The sequence below is a fragment of the Berghia stephanieae genome, chromosome 8 (genome assembly GCF_034508935.2).
Source record: "Berghia stephanieae isolate SIO BIC M18660-M18661 chromosome 8, UCSD_Bste_1.3, whole genome shotgun sequence".
Classification (NCBI taxonomy): domain Eukaryota; kingdom Metazoa; phylum Mollusca; class Gastropoda; order Nudibranchia; family Aeolidiidae; genus Berghia; species Berghia stephanieae.
Genome location: NC_088367.1, coordinates 44,436,500 through 44,453,999, shown reverse-complemented (window position 1 = coordinate 44,453,999; position 17,500 = coordinate 44,436,500). Strand labels below are relative to the sequence as shown.

The 17,500-nt window shown below is 37.3% G+C and overlaps 1 protein-coding gene across 1 annotated transcript in view; it reads left to right on the top strand.

The window, feature by feature from the left end:
- Window positions 1-8,788, top strand: part of LOC144978741 (uncharacterized) — a 9,662-nt gene extending 874 nt beyond the window's left edge. Inside the window, exons 2-4 of the mRNA XM_078925174.1 lie at window positions 1,356-1,500; window positions 3,049-3,142; window positions 6,283-8,788. Of these exons, the coding sequence (XP_078781300.1) occupies window positions 1,356-1,500; window positions 3,049-3,142; window positions 6,283-6,456 (413 nt within the window). The 3' untranslated portion in view covers window positions 6,457-8,788. The remainder of the gene's footprint in view (window positions 1-1,355; window positions 1,501-3,048; window positions 3,143-6,282) is intronic.
- The last annotated feature ends 8,712 nt before the right edge of the window (window positions 8,789-17,500 follow it).

Genomic DNA, 17,500 nt, shown 5'->3' with positions numbered 1-17,500 from the left:
CTCTTGGAAGGTGATTGATACCGTACTGTGTAATATCTTGGTAGGCTATTTTAACAAGCTTTGTTGCAACACTACATAATAGATAATCAATGAGTGTGTATTTTATTTTAAAATACAGATTTTATTTTCAGTATTGATAAGTTTTAACAAACATCAATACCAGGTTTTAATATAATTATCTAGTAAAATCATAAACCGTAACAAAAGACACTAAATTTTGATGCTTTACTTTATCCCATATCACAAGCTTTTTAAAGCTAGAAATTGTAGGTAATAAAATGAAGATAGAAATTTTATTGTCACCATTGTTGAAATTCATAGCTGCTTTACGAGAAAAGAGAAAAAAAAACTTCCGCAAAGTAATACAAACAGACTTTCATCACAATGATTAAATAAACAAGGCCATTCTAAAGAAGAAAATGTGTTTTGTCTTTTAAATTTAATCAAAAAACACCCCAAAAAATGTGCACCTCTACCCACAAAAACGTAGAAGTGCTATCATACGACGAAAATAGTCTGTTTAAAAATTGTTTTTTAATATTTATTTTATTTTATTGTCGTTATCTGCATATTTTGTTGTTGCCCGATGAAGACCATAGGCTGAAGCATCATATATCTGATAGTCATACTTAAAATGATAATTAATCATTGATGGGAATTTCCTGGTCTTTCGCGATTCCTGCTGAATTGAAATCAGGATCCCACTTCAAACCCACTATTTTTAAATTTTGATATCCAGAAATTTTAACTCAGATTAAAAATCCCCCCTTCCCCCAAGATGTTTTGGGCAGCACTCTGCACCCTTACAGAGCTGCCAACCTACTGCAAAAAATTCGGAATTGTACGCATTTTCAGCGATTGTACGCTTGTATGCATTTCCCCCAAGATTGTACCCATTTTCAGTGTACAGAATCACCTTAGTTTTCTTTAGTTGTAATTCATATTATTACTAGCCTATTGAGAAACCTTGGTGACCAAGTGGATGTTCATATTTTTTTGGACCAATTATGATCTTCATGCTGGGAGGTAGAATTCTGAAATGATTGGATTATAGTCTTGGGAACATCATTTTTGCTGCAATTGAGCTTGTGCGGTGTGACTTTATGTAAGTATACCTTCCTCTTACTTTCACAATGGTTAGTTTCCGTCGATTTCAGGATTGTACCCATTTTTATGAAATCTCCCCCATTTTGAGGTCCCATTGTACACATTCTCATCAGATGGGGTTGGCAGCTCTGTCCTTAGTCTGGGTGGAACCATTTTCCGTCTGGAACCATGATTTTTAACTCCCACCTATGATTAATACAGTCTGAATATTTATCAACACAATTATTTATTCATCTTGTCACTTCTAGGCCAAGCATTTGCAGCAGATCTAAAGAAAAAGAGAGAAGCCAGGAAATATGTCCAGTTTTTACAGAGGGAGCAAACGAAGACTGAAACAGCAGGAGGGGATGGCAGTAGTAAACCACATCTCAGTGTCCATGACATTATCTCTAGGTATATTTATATTTATAATTTGTGTTTATTAAATTACTTTATACAACCAACAAAGCAGGTAGATGTTCAACAATTGTCTTTTTTCACGCAAAAATTCATAAATTCTTCTTTTAATCTTTAGTCAAGATAGTTGTGCTGCTAAAATTATGTCATTGGGATAACCTGCTTCTTTTCTCTCTTATGTTGATTACGCACTTAGATGCACTTTGTATTATTAGATCAAAAGGCAGTACAGTTACTGTTCAGTAGAGAAGATATTGCCAGACCTGCTCACTATGACACTACTACGAAAAATTTGTAGAATTACGAAATTTTGGCTTAAATTTCAGAATATCTTGAGCACTTCTAAGTCATTAAAACTAATTGAAAATGGAAGTGGATGCCAGGCTACATAATTGTAAGGATTTTGAAGTCTCATTTATTCCATGAGAGGATAAAATATTGATCTATAAATAAGTTAACTATATACCGTCTACCACTTTTATCTCCTAAAATCTACGAATTTTTATATTTTCAAATAGGCACCTCTGTATTGCTATATGTGCATCCTGTATTTTATATCTATTATTGTTTATTCTTACATGTTATTTGGAACTACTGTTTTCACGATTGATCTAAGTTAAAGATAAACATCTATATCACTTAAAATGTGCACATTATTCTATCAATGCGTTTTTGATATCTCGAGGAGTCACCCATACATACATGCCGAATCTTACGAATTTGAGACAAATTTCATGGCCAAATACGAAATTTTATGGAAAATTACGAATTTTTAATTCTTAGTAATACTTAAATGATAATAAAAATAATAAAAATAATGATAAGAAGAACAACAACACTATCTACTACTACTACTACTACTACTACTACTACTTCTATAATAATGATGGTAATAATAATAATAATATTGTGGTTGTTCAAACACAATTTCAGAAATTACGAATTTCCTTGTCAAATTACTGAAAACTTTCAATAAAATTACTAAATTTGAAGTTTTCAATTTGGCTAGTCTGCCCATATTTCTTGTTGTTTAAAATTCCAATCTTTTATTGCCTTTCAGGGCTGTCATACACAATTTAATTTCAGGCAGTAGACTTTAAATTTAAAGCCTCTTTATCTATATCAAGTTTTGAAAGCCTGTTTTTTGGGGGTTTTTTGTTGTTTTTTCTTTTCCCATCATTATCTCATTATCTGTCCTGACTTGATCTGCATACAATGTGAAAATCCTGTATATCAACGAAATTTGGTCAAAGATATTCATTTCATTGACATCAGAATAATTCCTTGCATAACAGTATTTATTCCTAAAATATGAAAATTAGAAAACCTTTTTTTTTTTCTTTTTTTTTTTTTTTTTTGGTTGTTTTTTTACCCGCTTCTACTTCTATTCAGCTGGTTTTTACATTATGTTGAGTTTTATTGAGTTTCTCACCAATTTTCCATCTAGTTTTTTAAAATATTTTCAGACAGCTCGGTCAAACTGGTTATCAATCTTAAATTAATCGTCATTTTCAGTTCCCATTTTTTTTGTGTTTTCTTTTGCAGGTCTCGAAAGAAATCAAGGCCAGGGGCTAATATGTTTTCTGGTGTTATGAAGATTGCTGAAAAAAATAGGAAGCTCAAAGAGGAAGAGAGAGAGGTTTGTGCAAGTTTGTTTTAATGATGTGCGGCTATGCAGTCAATTGCAGGGTTGCCAATTTTCAGTATATTTTAAGGAATTTAGTGTGCTATTGACCCTCTATGTTTTCCAATCACCTACCCGGGTGGTTGTTTTTTTTTTTACTGGAGTTCAGCGCTGAGAAAGGGGTCAGTCCATGGGTGCCAGTTTTCCGGTTCATGCCGGAATTCCGGTTTCGCGATATCTCGAAGTCAAATACCTTGGTTCTGGTTTCAGTGTTTTGAGTTAAATAACCTAATAGCATCGATAAAAATTCGAAAAACATATTTCAGCCACCTCTTCAGTGTGTGGAGGTAGATCCGTGAAAGTTGGTTTTAAAATCAAATTAATAATGGTATAAAGCCGGTGATGAAATAAGAGTAAAGTTAGGCTGCATTTTCAGTAGTAACATTTTCAGGTTTGGCAAAGTGTCGAGATTTTAGTTTCAGTCTTCTTGCTGGCACCCATGGGGCCGTCTATGTGTTTTCCTAAGAGTTCGGTAAATTTTTGCCTCCTGAATTGGCAACCCTACAAGTGGTATGACATTCGCTTTCGGATCGGAAGGTCCCGGGTTCGAGTCTCGCCCGGCGCATAGATGAGTCCTTGGAAATGGCTCTTTACTCATATTCTCTCACTGTACTCAGGTGTAAAATTAGTACCTGGCCGTTATCAGCGTTGTCTTTGTCCGGAAAAAAATGTAATATCGCCTAACAGGTGTCGTGTCCCGTCCTACATGTTAAGTGTTGCTGTTGGTCAGGGACCTCTTGTAAAGCGCTTTGAGCACATTTAGTGGATATCGCCAATTCAACCACCACCACCATTGCATCATCATCACACAGCCACTAAGAATATCATCATCACTGCTAGATCTATAACCACCAGTACGTCATCAATACCATAATAGTTAGTGATTTATTTGTAATTTATAAATAATAATTAGACGTCTATATTAACATTTTGAAATTAATGACAATTTCATTATCATCATCATCGTGACGGCCACCACATTATAATAATTACTATTTGTTGTTGTTGTTGCGAATCACTAAACTATGCTTCCCCCTCCCAAGAAATTGTGGGCTGTGGCCCGAACCCTTGGTCTGAGTGGACCCACTTTTCCCTCTGAGACCACGATTTTCAATTCCTGTTTATGATAAACAAGGGCATTCACTCCTCAAGACAATACATTGGACATAACTCTATCATTACTACACATACCATAGCAATTACGCAGTTATTTCCCATTCATTATATGTGGGCGTCCCTGAGATGATCAGTCGCATGGTGAAAAGCTTTTAACAGAGATATTGACAATTTTAGTCAAGAGGTCAATTTTTTTGTAAAATGAGTTCTCATCAAAAATCGTTAAAGTCAAACATTTTTCTACATATTGATAGACCATTTTAATTGAATTCTACTCCTAAATATTTTATTTTCATTTTTTTATGAAGGTAATTATTATACTTAGTATCAACTCTTGTCAACTTTGGAAGTATTTTTCTCAAAATTAGGGTTTCACACCCTAGCCCATGCATATGACCATAGCTTCATGAAAAATCACCCGATTTGCTTCAAATAAAGATTAAAATGCTCGGGAGACATTGGGCTTTCAAGAAATGCAAAAAAAACCCCACAAAACCAAAATTTTCACCTTACAACTGATTATGTCAGGCCAACAGCAACATTTAACATGTAGGACAAGACATCACGCCTTTTAGGCGATATTACATTTTTTCGGACAGAGACAACTCTATTAACAGCTAGGTACTCATTTTACACTGGAGTACGGTGAGAGAATGTGAGTAAAGAGCCTTCTCCAAGGACTCAACTCTGCGCCGAGCGAGGCTCGAACCCAGGACATTCAAATCCGAAAACGAGTGTCATGCCACCAGACCACATAACCGCACGTATTCCAGATTGATCATGGGTGCCAGTTTTCTGGTTCATACCGGAATTCCGGTTTCGCGATATCTCGAATTCAAACACCTCCGGTTTCAGTGTTTTGATTTCCTCGTTGTGTCAATATGTTTGCTGTGTGATCATTTGATAATGGTATAAAAACGGTGATGAAATAAGAGTAAAGTTTAGGCCGCATTTTCAGTAGGAACATTTTCAGGTTTGGGAATGTGTCGAGATTTTAGTTTCAGGTTTCAGCACTTCTTCCTGCTGGCACCCATGAGATTGATGCCGTGAGTTACGTTCATGGGTGCAAGAGTGCCGGCTACAGCCAGCCTGCCGGCCGAATGGATTTCCGGAAAAAACGTCGCCGGCTTTTTGCGATTTGGATTTGATAGATTTTTTTTTGTTTGTTTAGGTCTCAACAATCGGGTCGGGTACATCCATATGAACTGGGTGGGGATCCTGACCTCCCATAGCGGGCAGGGAGGTCCATACTGTGTCTTCTTTACCCTTATATCTGTTTTCCAACATGTTTTCTGCCTTTATCTTGGAATGAGATTACTTGGTTTTTTCCTGGCCCTGGTCGGAGTCCTGGCTGGGAGGGAAACAGTCAAATGCATAGTTATTGTTTTGGGAGATGATATTTTTTTCCTTGTAAATCGTCTCTCTGTTATGTATTATTATTTTTATTTTGAATGTATAATGTAAGCATTTGAATGTGTTCCTCGTTGTTGGATTTTGTGCTTGTGTCTTGATTAGACTTATAGGTGATCTCAAACTAAGTACATTGGTGGTATGCTCTTGGAATCTACATCTGATCCCTATTTGTTCCCAATTCCCCTTTGTCTTACTTTCTCTTGAGTGCTTTAATTGTAATTCTAGAACTTGTTACTATCCCATTTTCTTCCTTTTTACTGGCGCTGATATAACCTAAATGTGTTGCAAGCGCCGTAAAACCCTTAAAAACAAAAAACAAAACATCCATGTGATTAAGCGAAACTTTTGAATCACGATGCTACTGTGACCCGGAAGTGATAGTTATATGATTAAATTTGAAAAAAAAAGATTTTTTTTAAGTCTATGAATCTTGCAGGCTTTTTCAGATTATATGTCTGGTCATAAGTAGACTTGCAGGCTTTTTGAGGTCCAGTTGCTTGCACCCATGGTTACGTTACAGTCGTCATTGAATTGTACAACTCTTTTCTTCTTCACTTTGATTCCAGAAACGCCTGAAGGACAAGGAAGCCAAGGAAGCCGCTATTCAAGCCTACAATGAGAAAAAGAAGCACAGGTACAAGAAACTGTGTAAAAAGACGCGCAAGGGCCAGCCGGTCATGAAATACCAGATGGAGCATTTGTTGGAGAAGGTGCTGAAGCATAAAGGAAGGGACACGTGATACACAGAAAGGTTAAGAGAATATTCAAGACTCGGGCAGTGATGAAGAATGAAATGGAACGTTTATTCCACATGCTGAATGTACTGAAGCATAAAGGAATGGACACATGATACACAGAATGGTGTAAGAGAATAGTCAAGACTCGGGCAGTGATGGAGAACGAGATGTAACAATTATTTCATGTGCTGACTCGTCAAGGAGTGGACACGTGAATAAGAATATGTGCAATAATTTATTTAGCGCACCATCTAGATCGGGTCATCCTCTGTGTTTCTTACAGGAGTAAGTCTTTATGACTATTTACAGAACGGTTGCCGGTATGCGCCAAAAGACGATATGGACACCTACCTTCTTTTTCTGGCAGAACAAAGACACATCGCCAACCTCACAATAACAAAATCCTCTTACTCAATCTGAATAGTATGGAAACAATAGCCAGTCTATTGTTTTGAGTTTTCGTGTATGTAGACATTTTTTTTTTTTTTGCATCTGTTATTTTCTGCGGTATTGTGTTTCAAAGCTGGGGTGCATCATTTTGGAAGATCGTACATCATTATACAGTCACATCTCCAAACCAAACTCCTCCAATCCCAGATCTCCAATTTTGTCCAGATTACAAAGACATCCGGATAGTGGAATCAGTCCTTAACATGTAGAATAATAAAGGGAAAAAAATCCGTCCCTGGGCAACATGTCTGGATGGTGGATACATCCGAATTGTGGAGTTCCGAATTAGAGAGATGAGACTGTGTTTTAATCGAATGTTATTTCTTTGTATTTGAATGACATCTAGTTTTGCCTTGTGTAGTAGTCCAGCTGGCTTATATATTTCTAATCTTCAAGGTAGTACGGTACCTTTTCTGATGGAGATGAGCATTTTTAATATTTATATTAATTTATACATTCAGTCACTGGAGTCCATTGTACACTCTGAGACATTATTTAGATATGTGCCAGTTTGTTTTGTTTCATTACCAATTGGACAACACTGTTCTGAATAGTGTATAAAATGTATAGCTTTGAAATTTCATCTGATGTTGTGTGTGCAAGGAATGAATAATCAAGTCGTGAATGTCGTTATAAATGAATTAGGTTGGGTAATGTATTTGAATTGGATGTTCTTTAGTTGGAAGTTGATCAGTTTGTGGAGATAAGACAACAGTGCTGCCCACTTATAGTTCAGTCCTTGGTAAGGGCTTTTTACTTGCATTTTCTCATCATACGCAGGTGTAAACTGAGTACCTGATCATTAACAACATTGTCACTGTTGAAAAAAAAATTTAAGATCGCCTTACAAGCATCATGTCTTGTCCCTCATGTTAAATGTTGCTGTTGGCTAGGGACCCCTTGTAAAGCGCTCCGAGCACGTGAAGTGGAAACTGCGTCATTTAAATGATCTAGAAGATTAAAGGGAAGTAAATCTCAGTCATTGTTCTCTTTTGTTTATTTATTCATTATTTTTTACAGTTTACTGTAATTTATAACATTGGAAGTAGAAGCCTTTTGTATGTAGCCTTTGGCCACATTGCTTTCTTATAAATATTTCCATACCATTACCAATGTAAGTCTGGAATTTCATTCTTGTAATCAATATCATTACATGCAGACATCTGGATGGGGTCTTTTGACCTCCCATGGTGGGCGGGGAGGTCACCTTTGTTGCATGTTCTATCCCTCAATATATAATTTCCTTTTCCGGGTATCTCTTTGTCTTGGGATGAGATTACTAGGTTTTTGCCTCAGGCCTGGCCAAATTCATTATCTGAGAGGGGAACAGTCTAATGTATATTTGTTGTTTTGGGAGATAATTTTTTTTTTTTCCTTTGTTAATCATCTTTCAGTTATGTACTTCTTATAGCTTTTTGTTTTTAAGTGACATTTTGTAGACGTTTGAATGTAATTTCTCATAGTCGGATCCTGTTCTTATGTCTGGATTGGTCTTTTAGATGATCTCAAACTAAGTACATCGATAGCATGCTATTGGAATCTATACATCTGTTTCCTATTTAAACCATTCCACTTTGACTGGTCGTTTTTGTGGGGTGCTTTTATTGTCAATCTACAATTTTTCGACTTCCCCCATTTTCTTTCTTGGTGTTGGCCTAAAAGTGAAGCAAGCCTTGTGAAACCGTTAAAAACAAAAACGACATACAGGCAGACATACTTATGATACAGTGAGTACGTCATACAGATATTACTTATGATACAGTGAGCACGTCAAGTTGTGTGTGAGTATGTGTATGTGCTTGTCTGAGGGATATGTGTGTGAGTGAGAGATGTTTTCATTAAATTACATTCTGATATTGGAATTGAAATAAATCATGAAATGTTATTAACATTTTGTTATTTTGTATTTTGTTCTTGTTGATTTATTTTATATAGATTTTCTTGGCCATATAGAAAAAAAATACAAAAAAAACTTGAGCCCTGACTTTATTTCCAGCCATTGAAAATGCCTGGTTAACATTCATTAATTCCATGGCCACGTTTAGTAATTAGTAATACATGCCAAGATGACAAATAGGTCAGTCTCACTGGGTGGGGTTCCTGGCCTCCTACAGTGGGCAGGGAGGCACTTACTGTGTCTTCTATCCACCTATATCTGTTTTCCAACATACTTTCTGTCTTTGTCTTAGGATGAGATTAGACTACTTGGTTTTGTCCTGGCTGTGAGGGAAACAGTCAAATGTTTTGGGATATATTTTTGTTCATGTACATCATCTCTCTGTTTCTGTTATGCATTTTATTATTTTTGTTTCATATATATAATATATGATTTGTAAACATTTGAGTGTGTTCCTTTTAGTGGGGACCGTGCTTGTGTCAGAATGAGGCATTTAAGTACACTGATAGTGTGCTCTTGGAATCTACATCTGTTTCCTGTTTTAACCAATTCTCCTTTGTCTTATCTTTTCATGGGTGGTTTAATTGTAATTCTATAATCTCTTAACTATCCCATTTTCTTCCTTTTTACTGGCGCTGATATGACCTTAATATGTTGCAAGCGCCGTAAAACGCTTAAAAACAAAAAAAGAACAAATATCATTATCATCCATCCTCGCTCCTTAGTGCTGTAACCATTAGAATACATCCTGCTACTAAAATAGTAATCCCACCTTATGATTCAATATATATAACCTATTATTAGTCTTACAATGGGCTGGTTACATACACACTTCCAATGATTTTGGAACCGGAAAGGTGGAAGGTGTGACATTTTTACGACTTTCCTATTGACAATAAATATGTAATCGCAATTCTCACTAGTCAGATGGCCAGACAGACAGACAGGCATGGTGTTAATTCAACTGATGGGCAGGTGTCGAGGTGCTTACTGTTTAATATACTACGAGGGCTCTTTCATAATTAACCGAAAAATGCCTGTAAAATCCGCGTTTTTTATGCTATCAACAAAATTCTTGCACGTGTTCATACCTTGACTCGTCCTTCATTTCTCTACGTAACAGCCAAGTCTGTCGACACACTTCTGCCAACGCCGCACCATGGAATAGATACCCTCTCGGAAGAAATTTCCGTCAAGGTTTTGTAGCCATTTCCGCACATGGTCAACAAGCTCTTCATCGACATCAAAGCGCTTTCCTGCCAGCTCACGTTTCAGTGGCCCAAAGAGGTGATAATCAGATGGTGCGAGGTCTGGACTGTGTGGTGGGTGTGGCAAAATCTCCCATCCACATTTCTCTAGCCAACCTTGCGTCCCTCGTGCTGTGTGGGGTGTAGCGTTGTCGTGTTGCAAAATGACCACGTTGGTCAACTGCCCTGGGCGCTTTCTGCGAATGGCCTCCCTAAGCTTGTCAAGAGTTTGGCAGTACCTTGCAGCATTGATTGTTTCTCCAGGTTGTAAGGTTTCGAACAGAATATTACCACGACTGTCCCAGAACACAGTTCCCATTATTTTCTTTGCTGACCGCATGACTTTGAATTTCTTCGCGACAGGTGAGGATGGATGTTTCCATTTCATTGAATCTTTCTTTGTTTCTGGGGTGCAATGGTGCAACCAAGTCTCATCACCGGTGACTATGCTGTCAAGAAAAGTCACATCGTACCCTAGAAAGTCTCCGCCGGCGTTGGCAGTATGCCCGTGAAACCTGTGTGAGCTCTTGCTTCTTCTCAAAAGTTCCCTGCAGATGTCCAATCTTTGTTCTTTATGATTGTCTGTCAATTGCTTAGGAACCCATCTTGCGCTGACTTTTCTGTAGCCAAGTTCATCAAATACAATTCTATGGGCAGAAGTTTCCGAAATTTCAAGACTGCTTGCGATTTCATGAAGTTTCAACCTCCTGTCTTGACGAATAAGCTCATCAACTCGCTTCACATTGTCTTCTGGCGTCGCAGTTATCGAACGCCCTCTCCCTTCCCTGTCTGTCAAGTCGGAATGGCCGGCTTCAAACAAATTACACCAGTGATAGACTTGTGTACGGCTTATAACATGCTCACCATATACACTCTGAAGTTCTTTATGAATTTCGGTAGGATTCAGACTTTTGGCGTTCAAAAAACGTATGACAGCTCTGATTTCCTCCTTTGACCAAGTTTCAAGGTGGGCCGCCATCTTTAAAATCGTCTAGAAATTCATTGTGCAAAATGATGCACTTCATAATTTCTGGGAATATCCGTAAGGAAATAAGGAATATCATGTCGTTTACAGAATTAAAAAATCTCCACTGGTTGCTGAGCAATGGGCATTTTTCGGTTATTTCTGAAAGAGCCCTCGTATATAGATATGATTATCGATTTTGTACAGCGCCAGGTTCGCATTCACCTTTGACATTTTATTGATCAATGGCAACTCTAGTATTTGGAGTATAACTATAACTCAGGCAGCATTCTGGGTGGGGCTCCTGACCTCCCATAGTGGGCAGGAAGGTACTTACTCTGTCTTCTATGCCCTTATATCTGTTTTCTTACTTGATTTCTGTCTTTGTCGTGGAATGAGATTACTTGGTTTTGCCCTGGGCCTAGCCGTAGATTTGGCCGGGAGGGAAACAGTCAAAAGCATAGTTATTGTTTGGGAGATGGTGTTTTTTTCCCTTGTAAATCATCTCTCTGTTATGTATTGTTATATTTGTTATTTTTAATGCATAATGAAATGTAAGCATTTGAGTGTATTCCTATCAGTGGGGTATGCTGGTGTCTGGGTGAAACATTTAGATGATCTCGAACTAAGTACACTGATATTGTGTTCTTGGAATCTACATCTGTTCCCTATTTGAACCAATTCCCCTTTGTCTTACTTTTTCCTCAAGTCCTGTTAATCGTACATCTAAAATCTTTTCACTATCCAATTTTCTTCTTTTTACTGGCGCTGATATGACCTAAATGTGTTACAGGCGCCGTAAAACCCTTAAAACAAACAAACGTCACTCTGGTCGTTATTATTGTTTTTTGCCATCCACGTTTATGAGTAATTCTCACTAAACTATTAACCAGGCTATAAAAATTAATGGTTACACAGAGTTTTGGGTGGCAATGTTGTGAGTTTCTTAGCCAAGCGCATATAATCAATTTCTGTCGATATCTTCATCTGTCCAACCAATCATATCTCTGTCTTCTACTCATGATATGTCCAGAGGAGACGGAACTAAACCAGTCGTCAAAAATTAGTGGGCAGGGAGGTACATACTGTGTCTTCTATCCCCCCATACCCGTTTTCCAATTGTTTCCTGTCGTTGTCTTGGAATGAGATTACTTGGTTTTGTCCTGACCCTGGCCGAGGTTCCTTTTCTGGGAGGGAAACAGTCGAATGTATATTTATAGTTTGGGAGATGATATTTTTTTCCTTGTAAATCATCTCTCTGTTATGCATTGTATTATGTTTAGTTTACATATTATATTATATGATTTGTAAACATTTGAATGTTCTCCTCGCGGGTGGTTGGATGGGAGCATCACCCTTGAATCATATACCTATGATGTTCGCATGAGTGTACGATCCGATAGTGATGTCGTTTCTTCTTCTCTTTACTAGCCTATCCTGCTTCTTTGGTTTGTGATTGTATTTTTGACAGGGGATATTTTTTTTTCTGTAAATCTTCTGCCTGTTTTTTTCTTGGTTATTTATAATTTAGCTTATGATATCTTTAGGTTATGATTTTGATTTACATTTGTACTATTTTTGTTAGATTGCTTGTTTTTTTTTTTTTTTTTGTTTCAGCGGTCTCTCATATAACCCCTCATATAACCTCAATTGTGTTGGAAGAGACCTAAAGCAACAAACAAACAAGTGTATTCCTCTTAGTGGGACCTGTGCTTGTGTCTGAATGAGACTTTTAGGTGATCTCAAACTAAATACTTTGACGGTGTGCTCTTGGAATCTCCATCTGTTTCCTATTTGAACCAATTCCCCTTTGTCTCACCTTTTCTTTTGTGCTTTAATTGTAATTCTAGAACTTTTTACTATCCCATTTTCTTCCTTTTTACTGGCGCTGATATGAATGACCTTAATGTGTTGCAAGCGCCGTAAAACCCTTAAAAACAAAAAACATTAGATTTCGACAGAATAAGATTGACCAAGGAGGGATGGCTTGGGCGTGGAGAGGAGGGGGGGGGGGGTGCGGCCGAGAGACATCTTTTTTTTCTCTCCCCCCCCCCCCCCCCCCCATTCCCCCTTGTATCGCTTAGCGAACATGTATGTAGCAAGTCTAAAGATTATTGTGTTGGTGAGGAGGGAGCTCGCGGCATAGAAATAGAAACATCTTACTATATTATTATTACTATGCTTAGAAAATCTGTTTTTCTTCTTCTGTTCCCTCTTGTATTGCTGATCGAACGAGTGTATTCAGTATTCATGTAGGAAGTCAAAGATTCTTGTCGGCTATAATGACATGTCGTGTACAAATCAATTTGTAGGACACACCTGCACTCAACTCCCATTTTAACCAGTTAACTGTCGTACTCGGGGACAAAAACCAAACACGTGTTTTAAAATTTGGCCAGAAAACTCGTCCTTCAAATATCGATCGATTTAAATGACCCATATCTTTGTGGAAAAAAACCCTCTCAAACCTGGGTCTTTTGCAAAACAATGAAACATTTTTTTTTAATATTAAAGAAAAAGAAAAGAAAAAAAACAACAACTAAAAATCGTCCCCCCCCCCCCCCAAAAAAAAAAAAGACCAACATCAACAAAAGTAAACCCATAAAATATAATTTTCTTGGTTCTCAGGTTCCCCAACCTCAACCACTTCAACAAAATTATACATAATCATATGGTTAATTCCTTTTTGAGGACATTTATCTATATAAACAAGGATAATATAATGAGTGTTTTTCTGTCAACGAGAATGCTTAAAAATACTGCCTGCTACCTACCGCATACGGATTGTCAATACTACAGGAGATCACAGATGCTGACGTACATGACAAACAACTAAAGGTTAACTTGTTTGTTTTGATTAATTACCCACATGCCATACGCTTCTCTCTCTCTCTCTCTCTCTCTCTCTCTCTCTCTCTCTCTCTCTCTCTCTCTCTCTCCTCTCTCCTCATTCACTCTCCCTATCCATCTATTGATCTGACCATCTATCCATCCATGCACATATCCATCTATTTATTAATCTATCTATCTATCTATTTATCTATCCATCTATTTATCTACCTATCTATTTATCTATATATCTATCTGTCTATCTATCTATATATCTATCTTTTTATCTATCTATCTATCTGTCGATCTATCTAATTATCTATCTATCTATCTATCTATCTATCTATCTATCTATCTATCTATCTATCTATCTATCTATCTTTTTATCTATCTATCTATCTATCTATCTATCTATCTATCTATCTATCTATCTATCTATCTATCTATCTATCTATCTATCTATCTAGATATTGCAATTTCAATTTAACTATCTACCCCCTCATTCTCCTTTCGCCATGGACCTAATATTCCGCACACCCATTATCCTCTTCCTACCCTTTTCTCAACCCTTTATTTCTCTCCAAATAAGCAAACATGACACAGATTATCTCAATGATATTGATATATTACGCTTCCACTTCCACGTATTAAAAATTCTTCCCCGCTATTATTAATATATTGACGTCTTTTCAAACTGAAATAAACGTCAAATATAGGCTTATTTTCTTTGCGTCATTTTATGAGTGAGTCACACATAGGACAATACTAATACTATCACAAGTTGAGTCGTTTTCCGATGACGTTTATGTGTGAATTGACTCCTGCATCAATCTGTCCTATACGAACTCTGCAACATCTGACGTTAACTCCTTATTTCGTCAGTAGTATATTATTAGGCACGTGATGCATGCTTTAACTATAAATAGTAACATCTTGTCCAACTATGTCTATGGAAATCGAATTAAGATTTATGTTCACCCAATAATGCAGGATTTTACTATTAATAGTAACAAAATGTCCAAATACGTATTGCTCATGAAATCGTTCAATACGCTTCAACAGTCGTAACGTCACTTCCCTCGTAATTACGCATGGTAACTTAGTAACTGGCTCTAAACTATTGGAACAATGACCGATGCCCTTATGAAATACTTCTCCAACGAGTATACAAGCGTATCCAGAGGAAAACAACATTATAAATCTGATCATGTTTTGACTTTTATACATTCTGATCACAAAACATATGAAAAGTTCTAGCCAGCATGAAGAATAAAAAGTACCGATTTTCTTTGTTTAGAACCACCATTGGCCGCCGTTGCTGCGCGACGTGACATCAGACTATTGAATCCAATTGTGACCTACTGGATGATTCCTGACCTCCAATAATGGACAGGGAGGTCACGTTCTATTATATTAATACTGGAACTTTTATATAGAGCGAAATCTCCACTAAACTGGGTCCCTGGCCAACAGCAACACGTAACATGTAGAACGATACATGACGGCAATCTTACAATTTCTTTCCAACAGAGACAACGCTTTACGGCCAGGTACTCATTTTCACCTGAGTACGGTGAGAGAATGTGAGTAAAGAGCCTTTTCCAAGGAGTTAACTTTCGATCCGAAAGCGAGTGTCATACCACAAGACTACATAGCCCCACAATAATGTCCTCTATACCCCTATCTGTTTCCCAACTTACTTTCTGTCTTTGTCATGGAATGAGATGACTTGATTTTGTCCTTTCATTTGTCGGATTCATTGACTGGGAGGAAAACAGTTAATTGGACAGCTGTAGTTTTGTGGGATGCTATTTTCCTCCCTGTTAAATCATCTCTCTGTTATGTAGGCTCCTGTTACATTTATTGTTTTAAATGTTTGTAAACATTTGAGTGTATTCTTCTTAGTGGGACCCTGTGCTTGTGACTGCACGAGGCTTTATTTAAGTGATCTCAAATTCAATGCACCGATTGTGTGCTCTTGGAATCTTCATCTGTTCCCTTTTTGAATCATTCCCCTTTGTCTTACTTTTTTTTTTTACATCTATTTCCTATTTTAACCAATTCCCCTTTGTCTTACCTTTTCTTGGGTGCTCTAATTGTAATTCTAGAACTTTTTACTAAACCCATTTTCTTCCTTTTTACTGGCGCTGATATGACCTTAATGTGTTGCAAGCGCCGTAAAACCCTTTTAAAAAAAACAACAAAAAAACATTACTTTTTCAACCTTATGAAATACTTCTCCGACGAGCATGAAAGTGCATCCAGAGGAGAAAAACATTATATATCTGATCATGTTTTGATTTTTATACATTCTGACCACATGACATGTGAAAACATTCTAGCCACCATGAAGAATAAAGGGTACCGATTTTCTTTGTTTAGAACGAAACTGCTCGTTGCTGGGCGGATGTGACATCAGACTATTGAATCGTATTTTGTATTTATTTTGGGTTGCGTGATAGTGATTGTTAGAGTAGGATAACACAGTCAGTCACTGCCTGCCCGTATTGATTTCGCATCGATAAAAGTGGTTTAATCAAGTGCTCTAACAGGCCGTGGCAATCTCGAGTGTTATTCGAGTTAGCTACAATACCCTTCAACAGTCGTAACGTCACTTCCTTCCTAATGACGCATGGTTACTTAGTAACACTGGCTCTAAACTATCGGAACAATGGCGGACGCCCGTATAAATAGTATGCGCTTGGCTAAGAGGCTCATAACATTGCCATCCGGAAGTATAACGGACCAACACACAAATTATGTGTAACCATGAACTTTTATAGTCTGGTTAATACAGTTTCGTGAGAACAACTCACAAACGCGGATGGCAAAAACAATAACAAAGGCCTGAGTGACGTCATCTGCATACTATCTATGAAAGATTTCTCCGGCGAGCATAAAAACGTATCCAGAGCAAAAAAAAATATAAATTTGATCATGCTTTGACTTTTACACATTCTGATCACAAGGCATATGAAAAGTTCTAGCCAGCATGAAGAATAAAAAGTAATGATTTTCTTTGTTTAGAACCAAGATGGCCGCCGTTGCCGGGCGGCGTGACATCAGACTACTGAATCCAATTATTATTATACCAATACCACGGCTTATTTGCGTTAAGGATAATGTTTTGTCATTGTCAGGCCGTAGCCATCGTTAACACAATATTATTCTTGCCTGACACGAGAGCCCGTTCCACAACCCGTGCGCACACATTGACGTGACTATCCCCACAACCTTTTGATTCTGATGGATTTTTAATGATAATTGGCTCCAACACTAGAATTGTTAGTGACATTAAGCCGATTTATTTTTATCGGTTACAGTGCCAGATTTTGGGATTTTCTAAAAATTTACGGTATATAAAAAACGAAGGGTCTGGGATGAGTGAACTTTTGGAAGGTTTACGGTAATAATATTATAGATAAAATGCGCTTGGCCAAGGAGTTCACAACATTGCCATCGGGAAGTATAACGGACCAACACACAAACTCTGTGTAACCATGAACTTTTATAGTCTGGTTAATACAGTTTAGTGAGAACAACTCACAAACGCGGATGGCAAAAACAATAACAAAGGCCTGAGTGACGTCATCTGCATACTATCTATATCAACCTGACTATAAACGTTCATGGTTACACAGAGTTTGTGTGTTGGTCCGT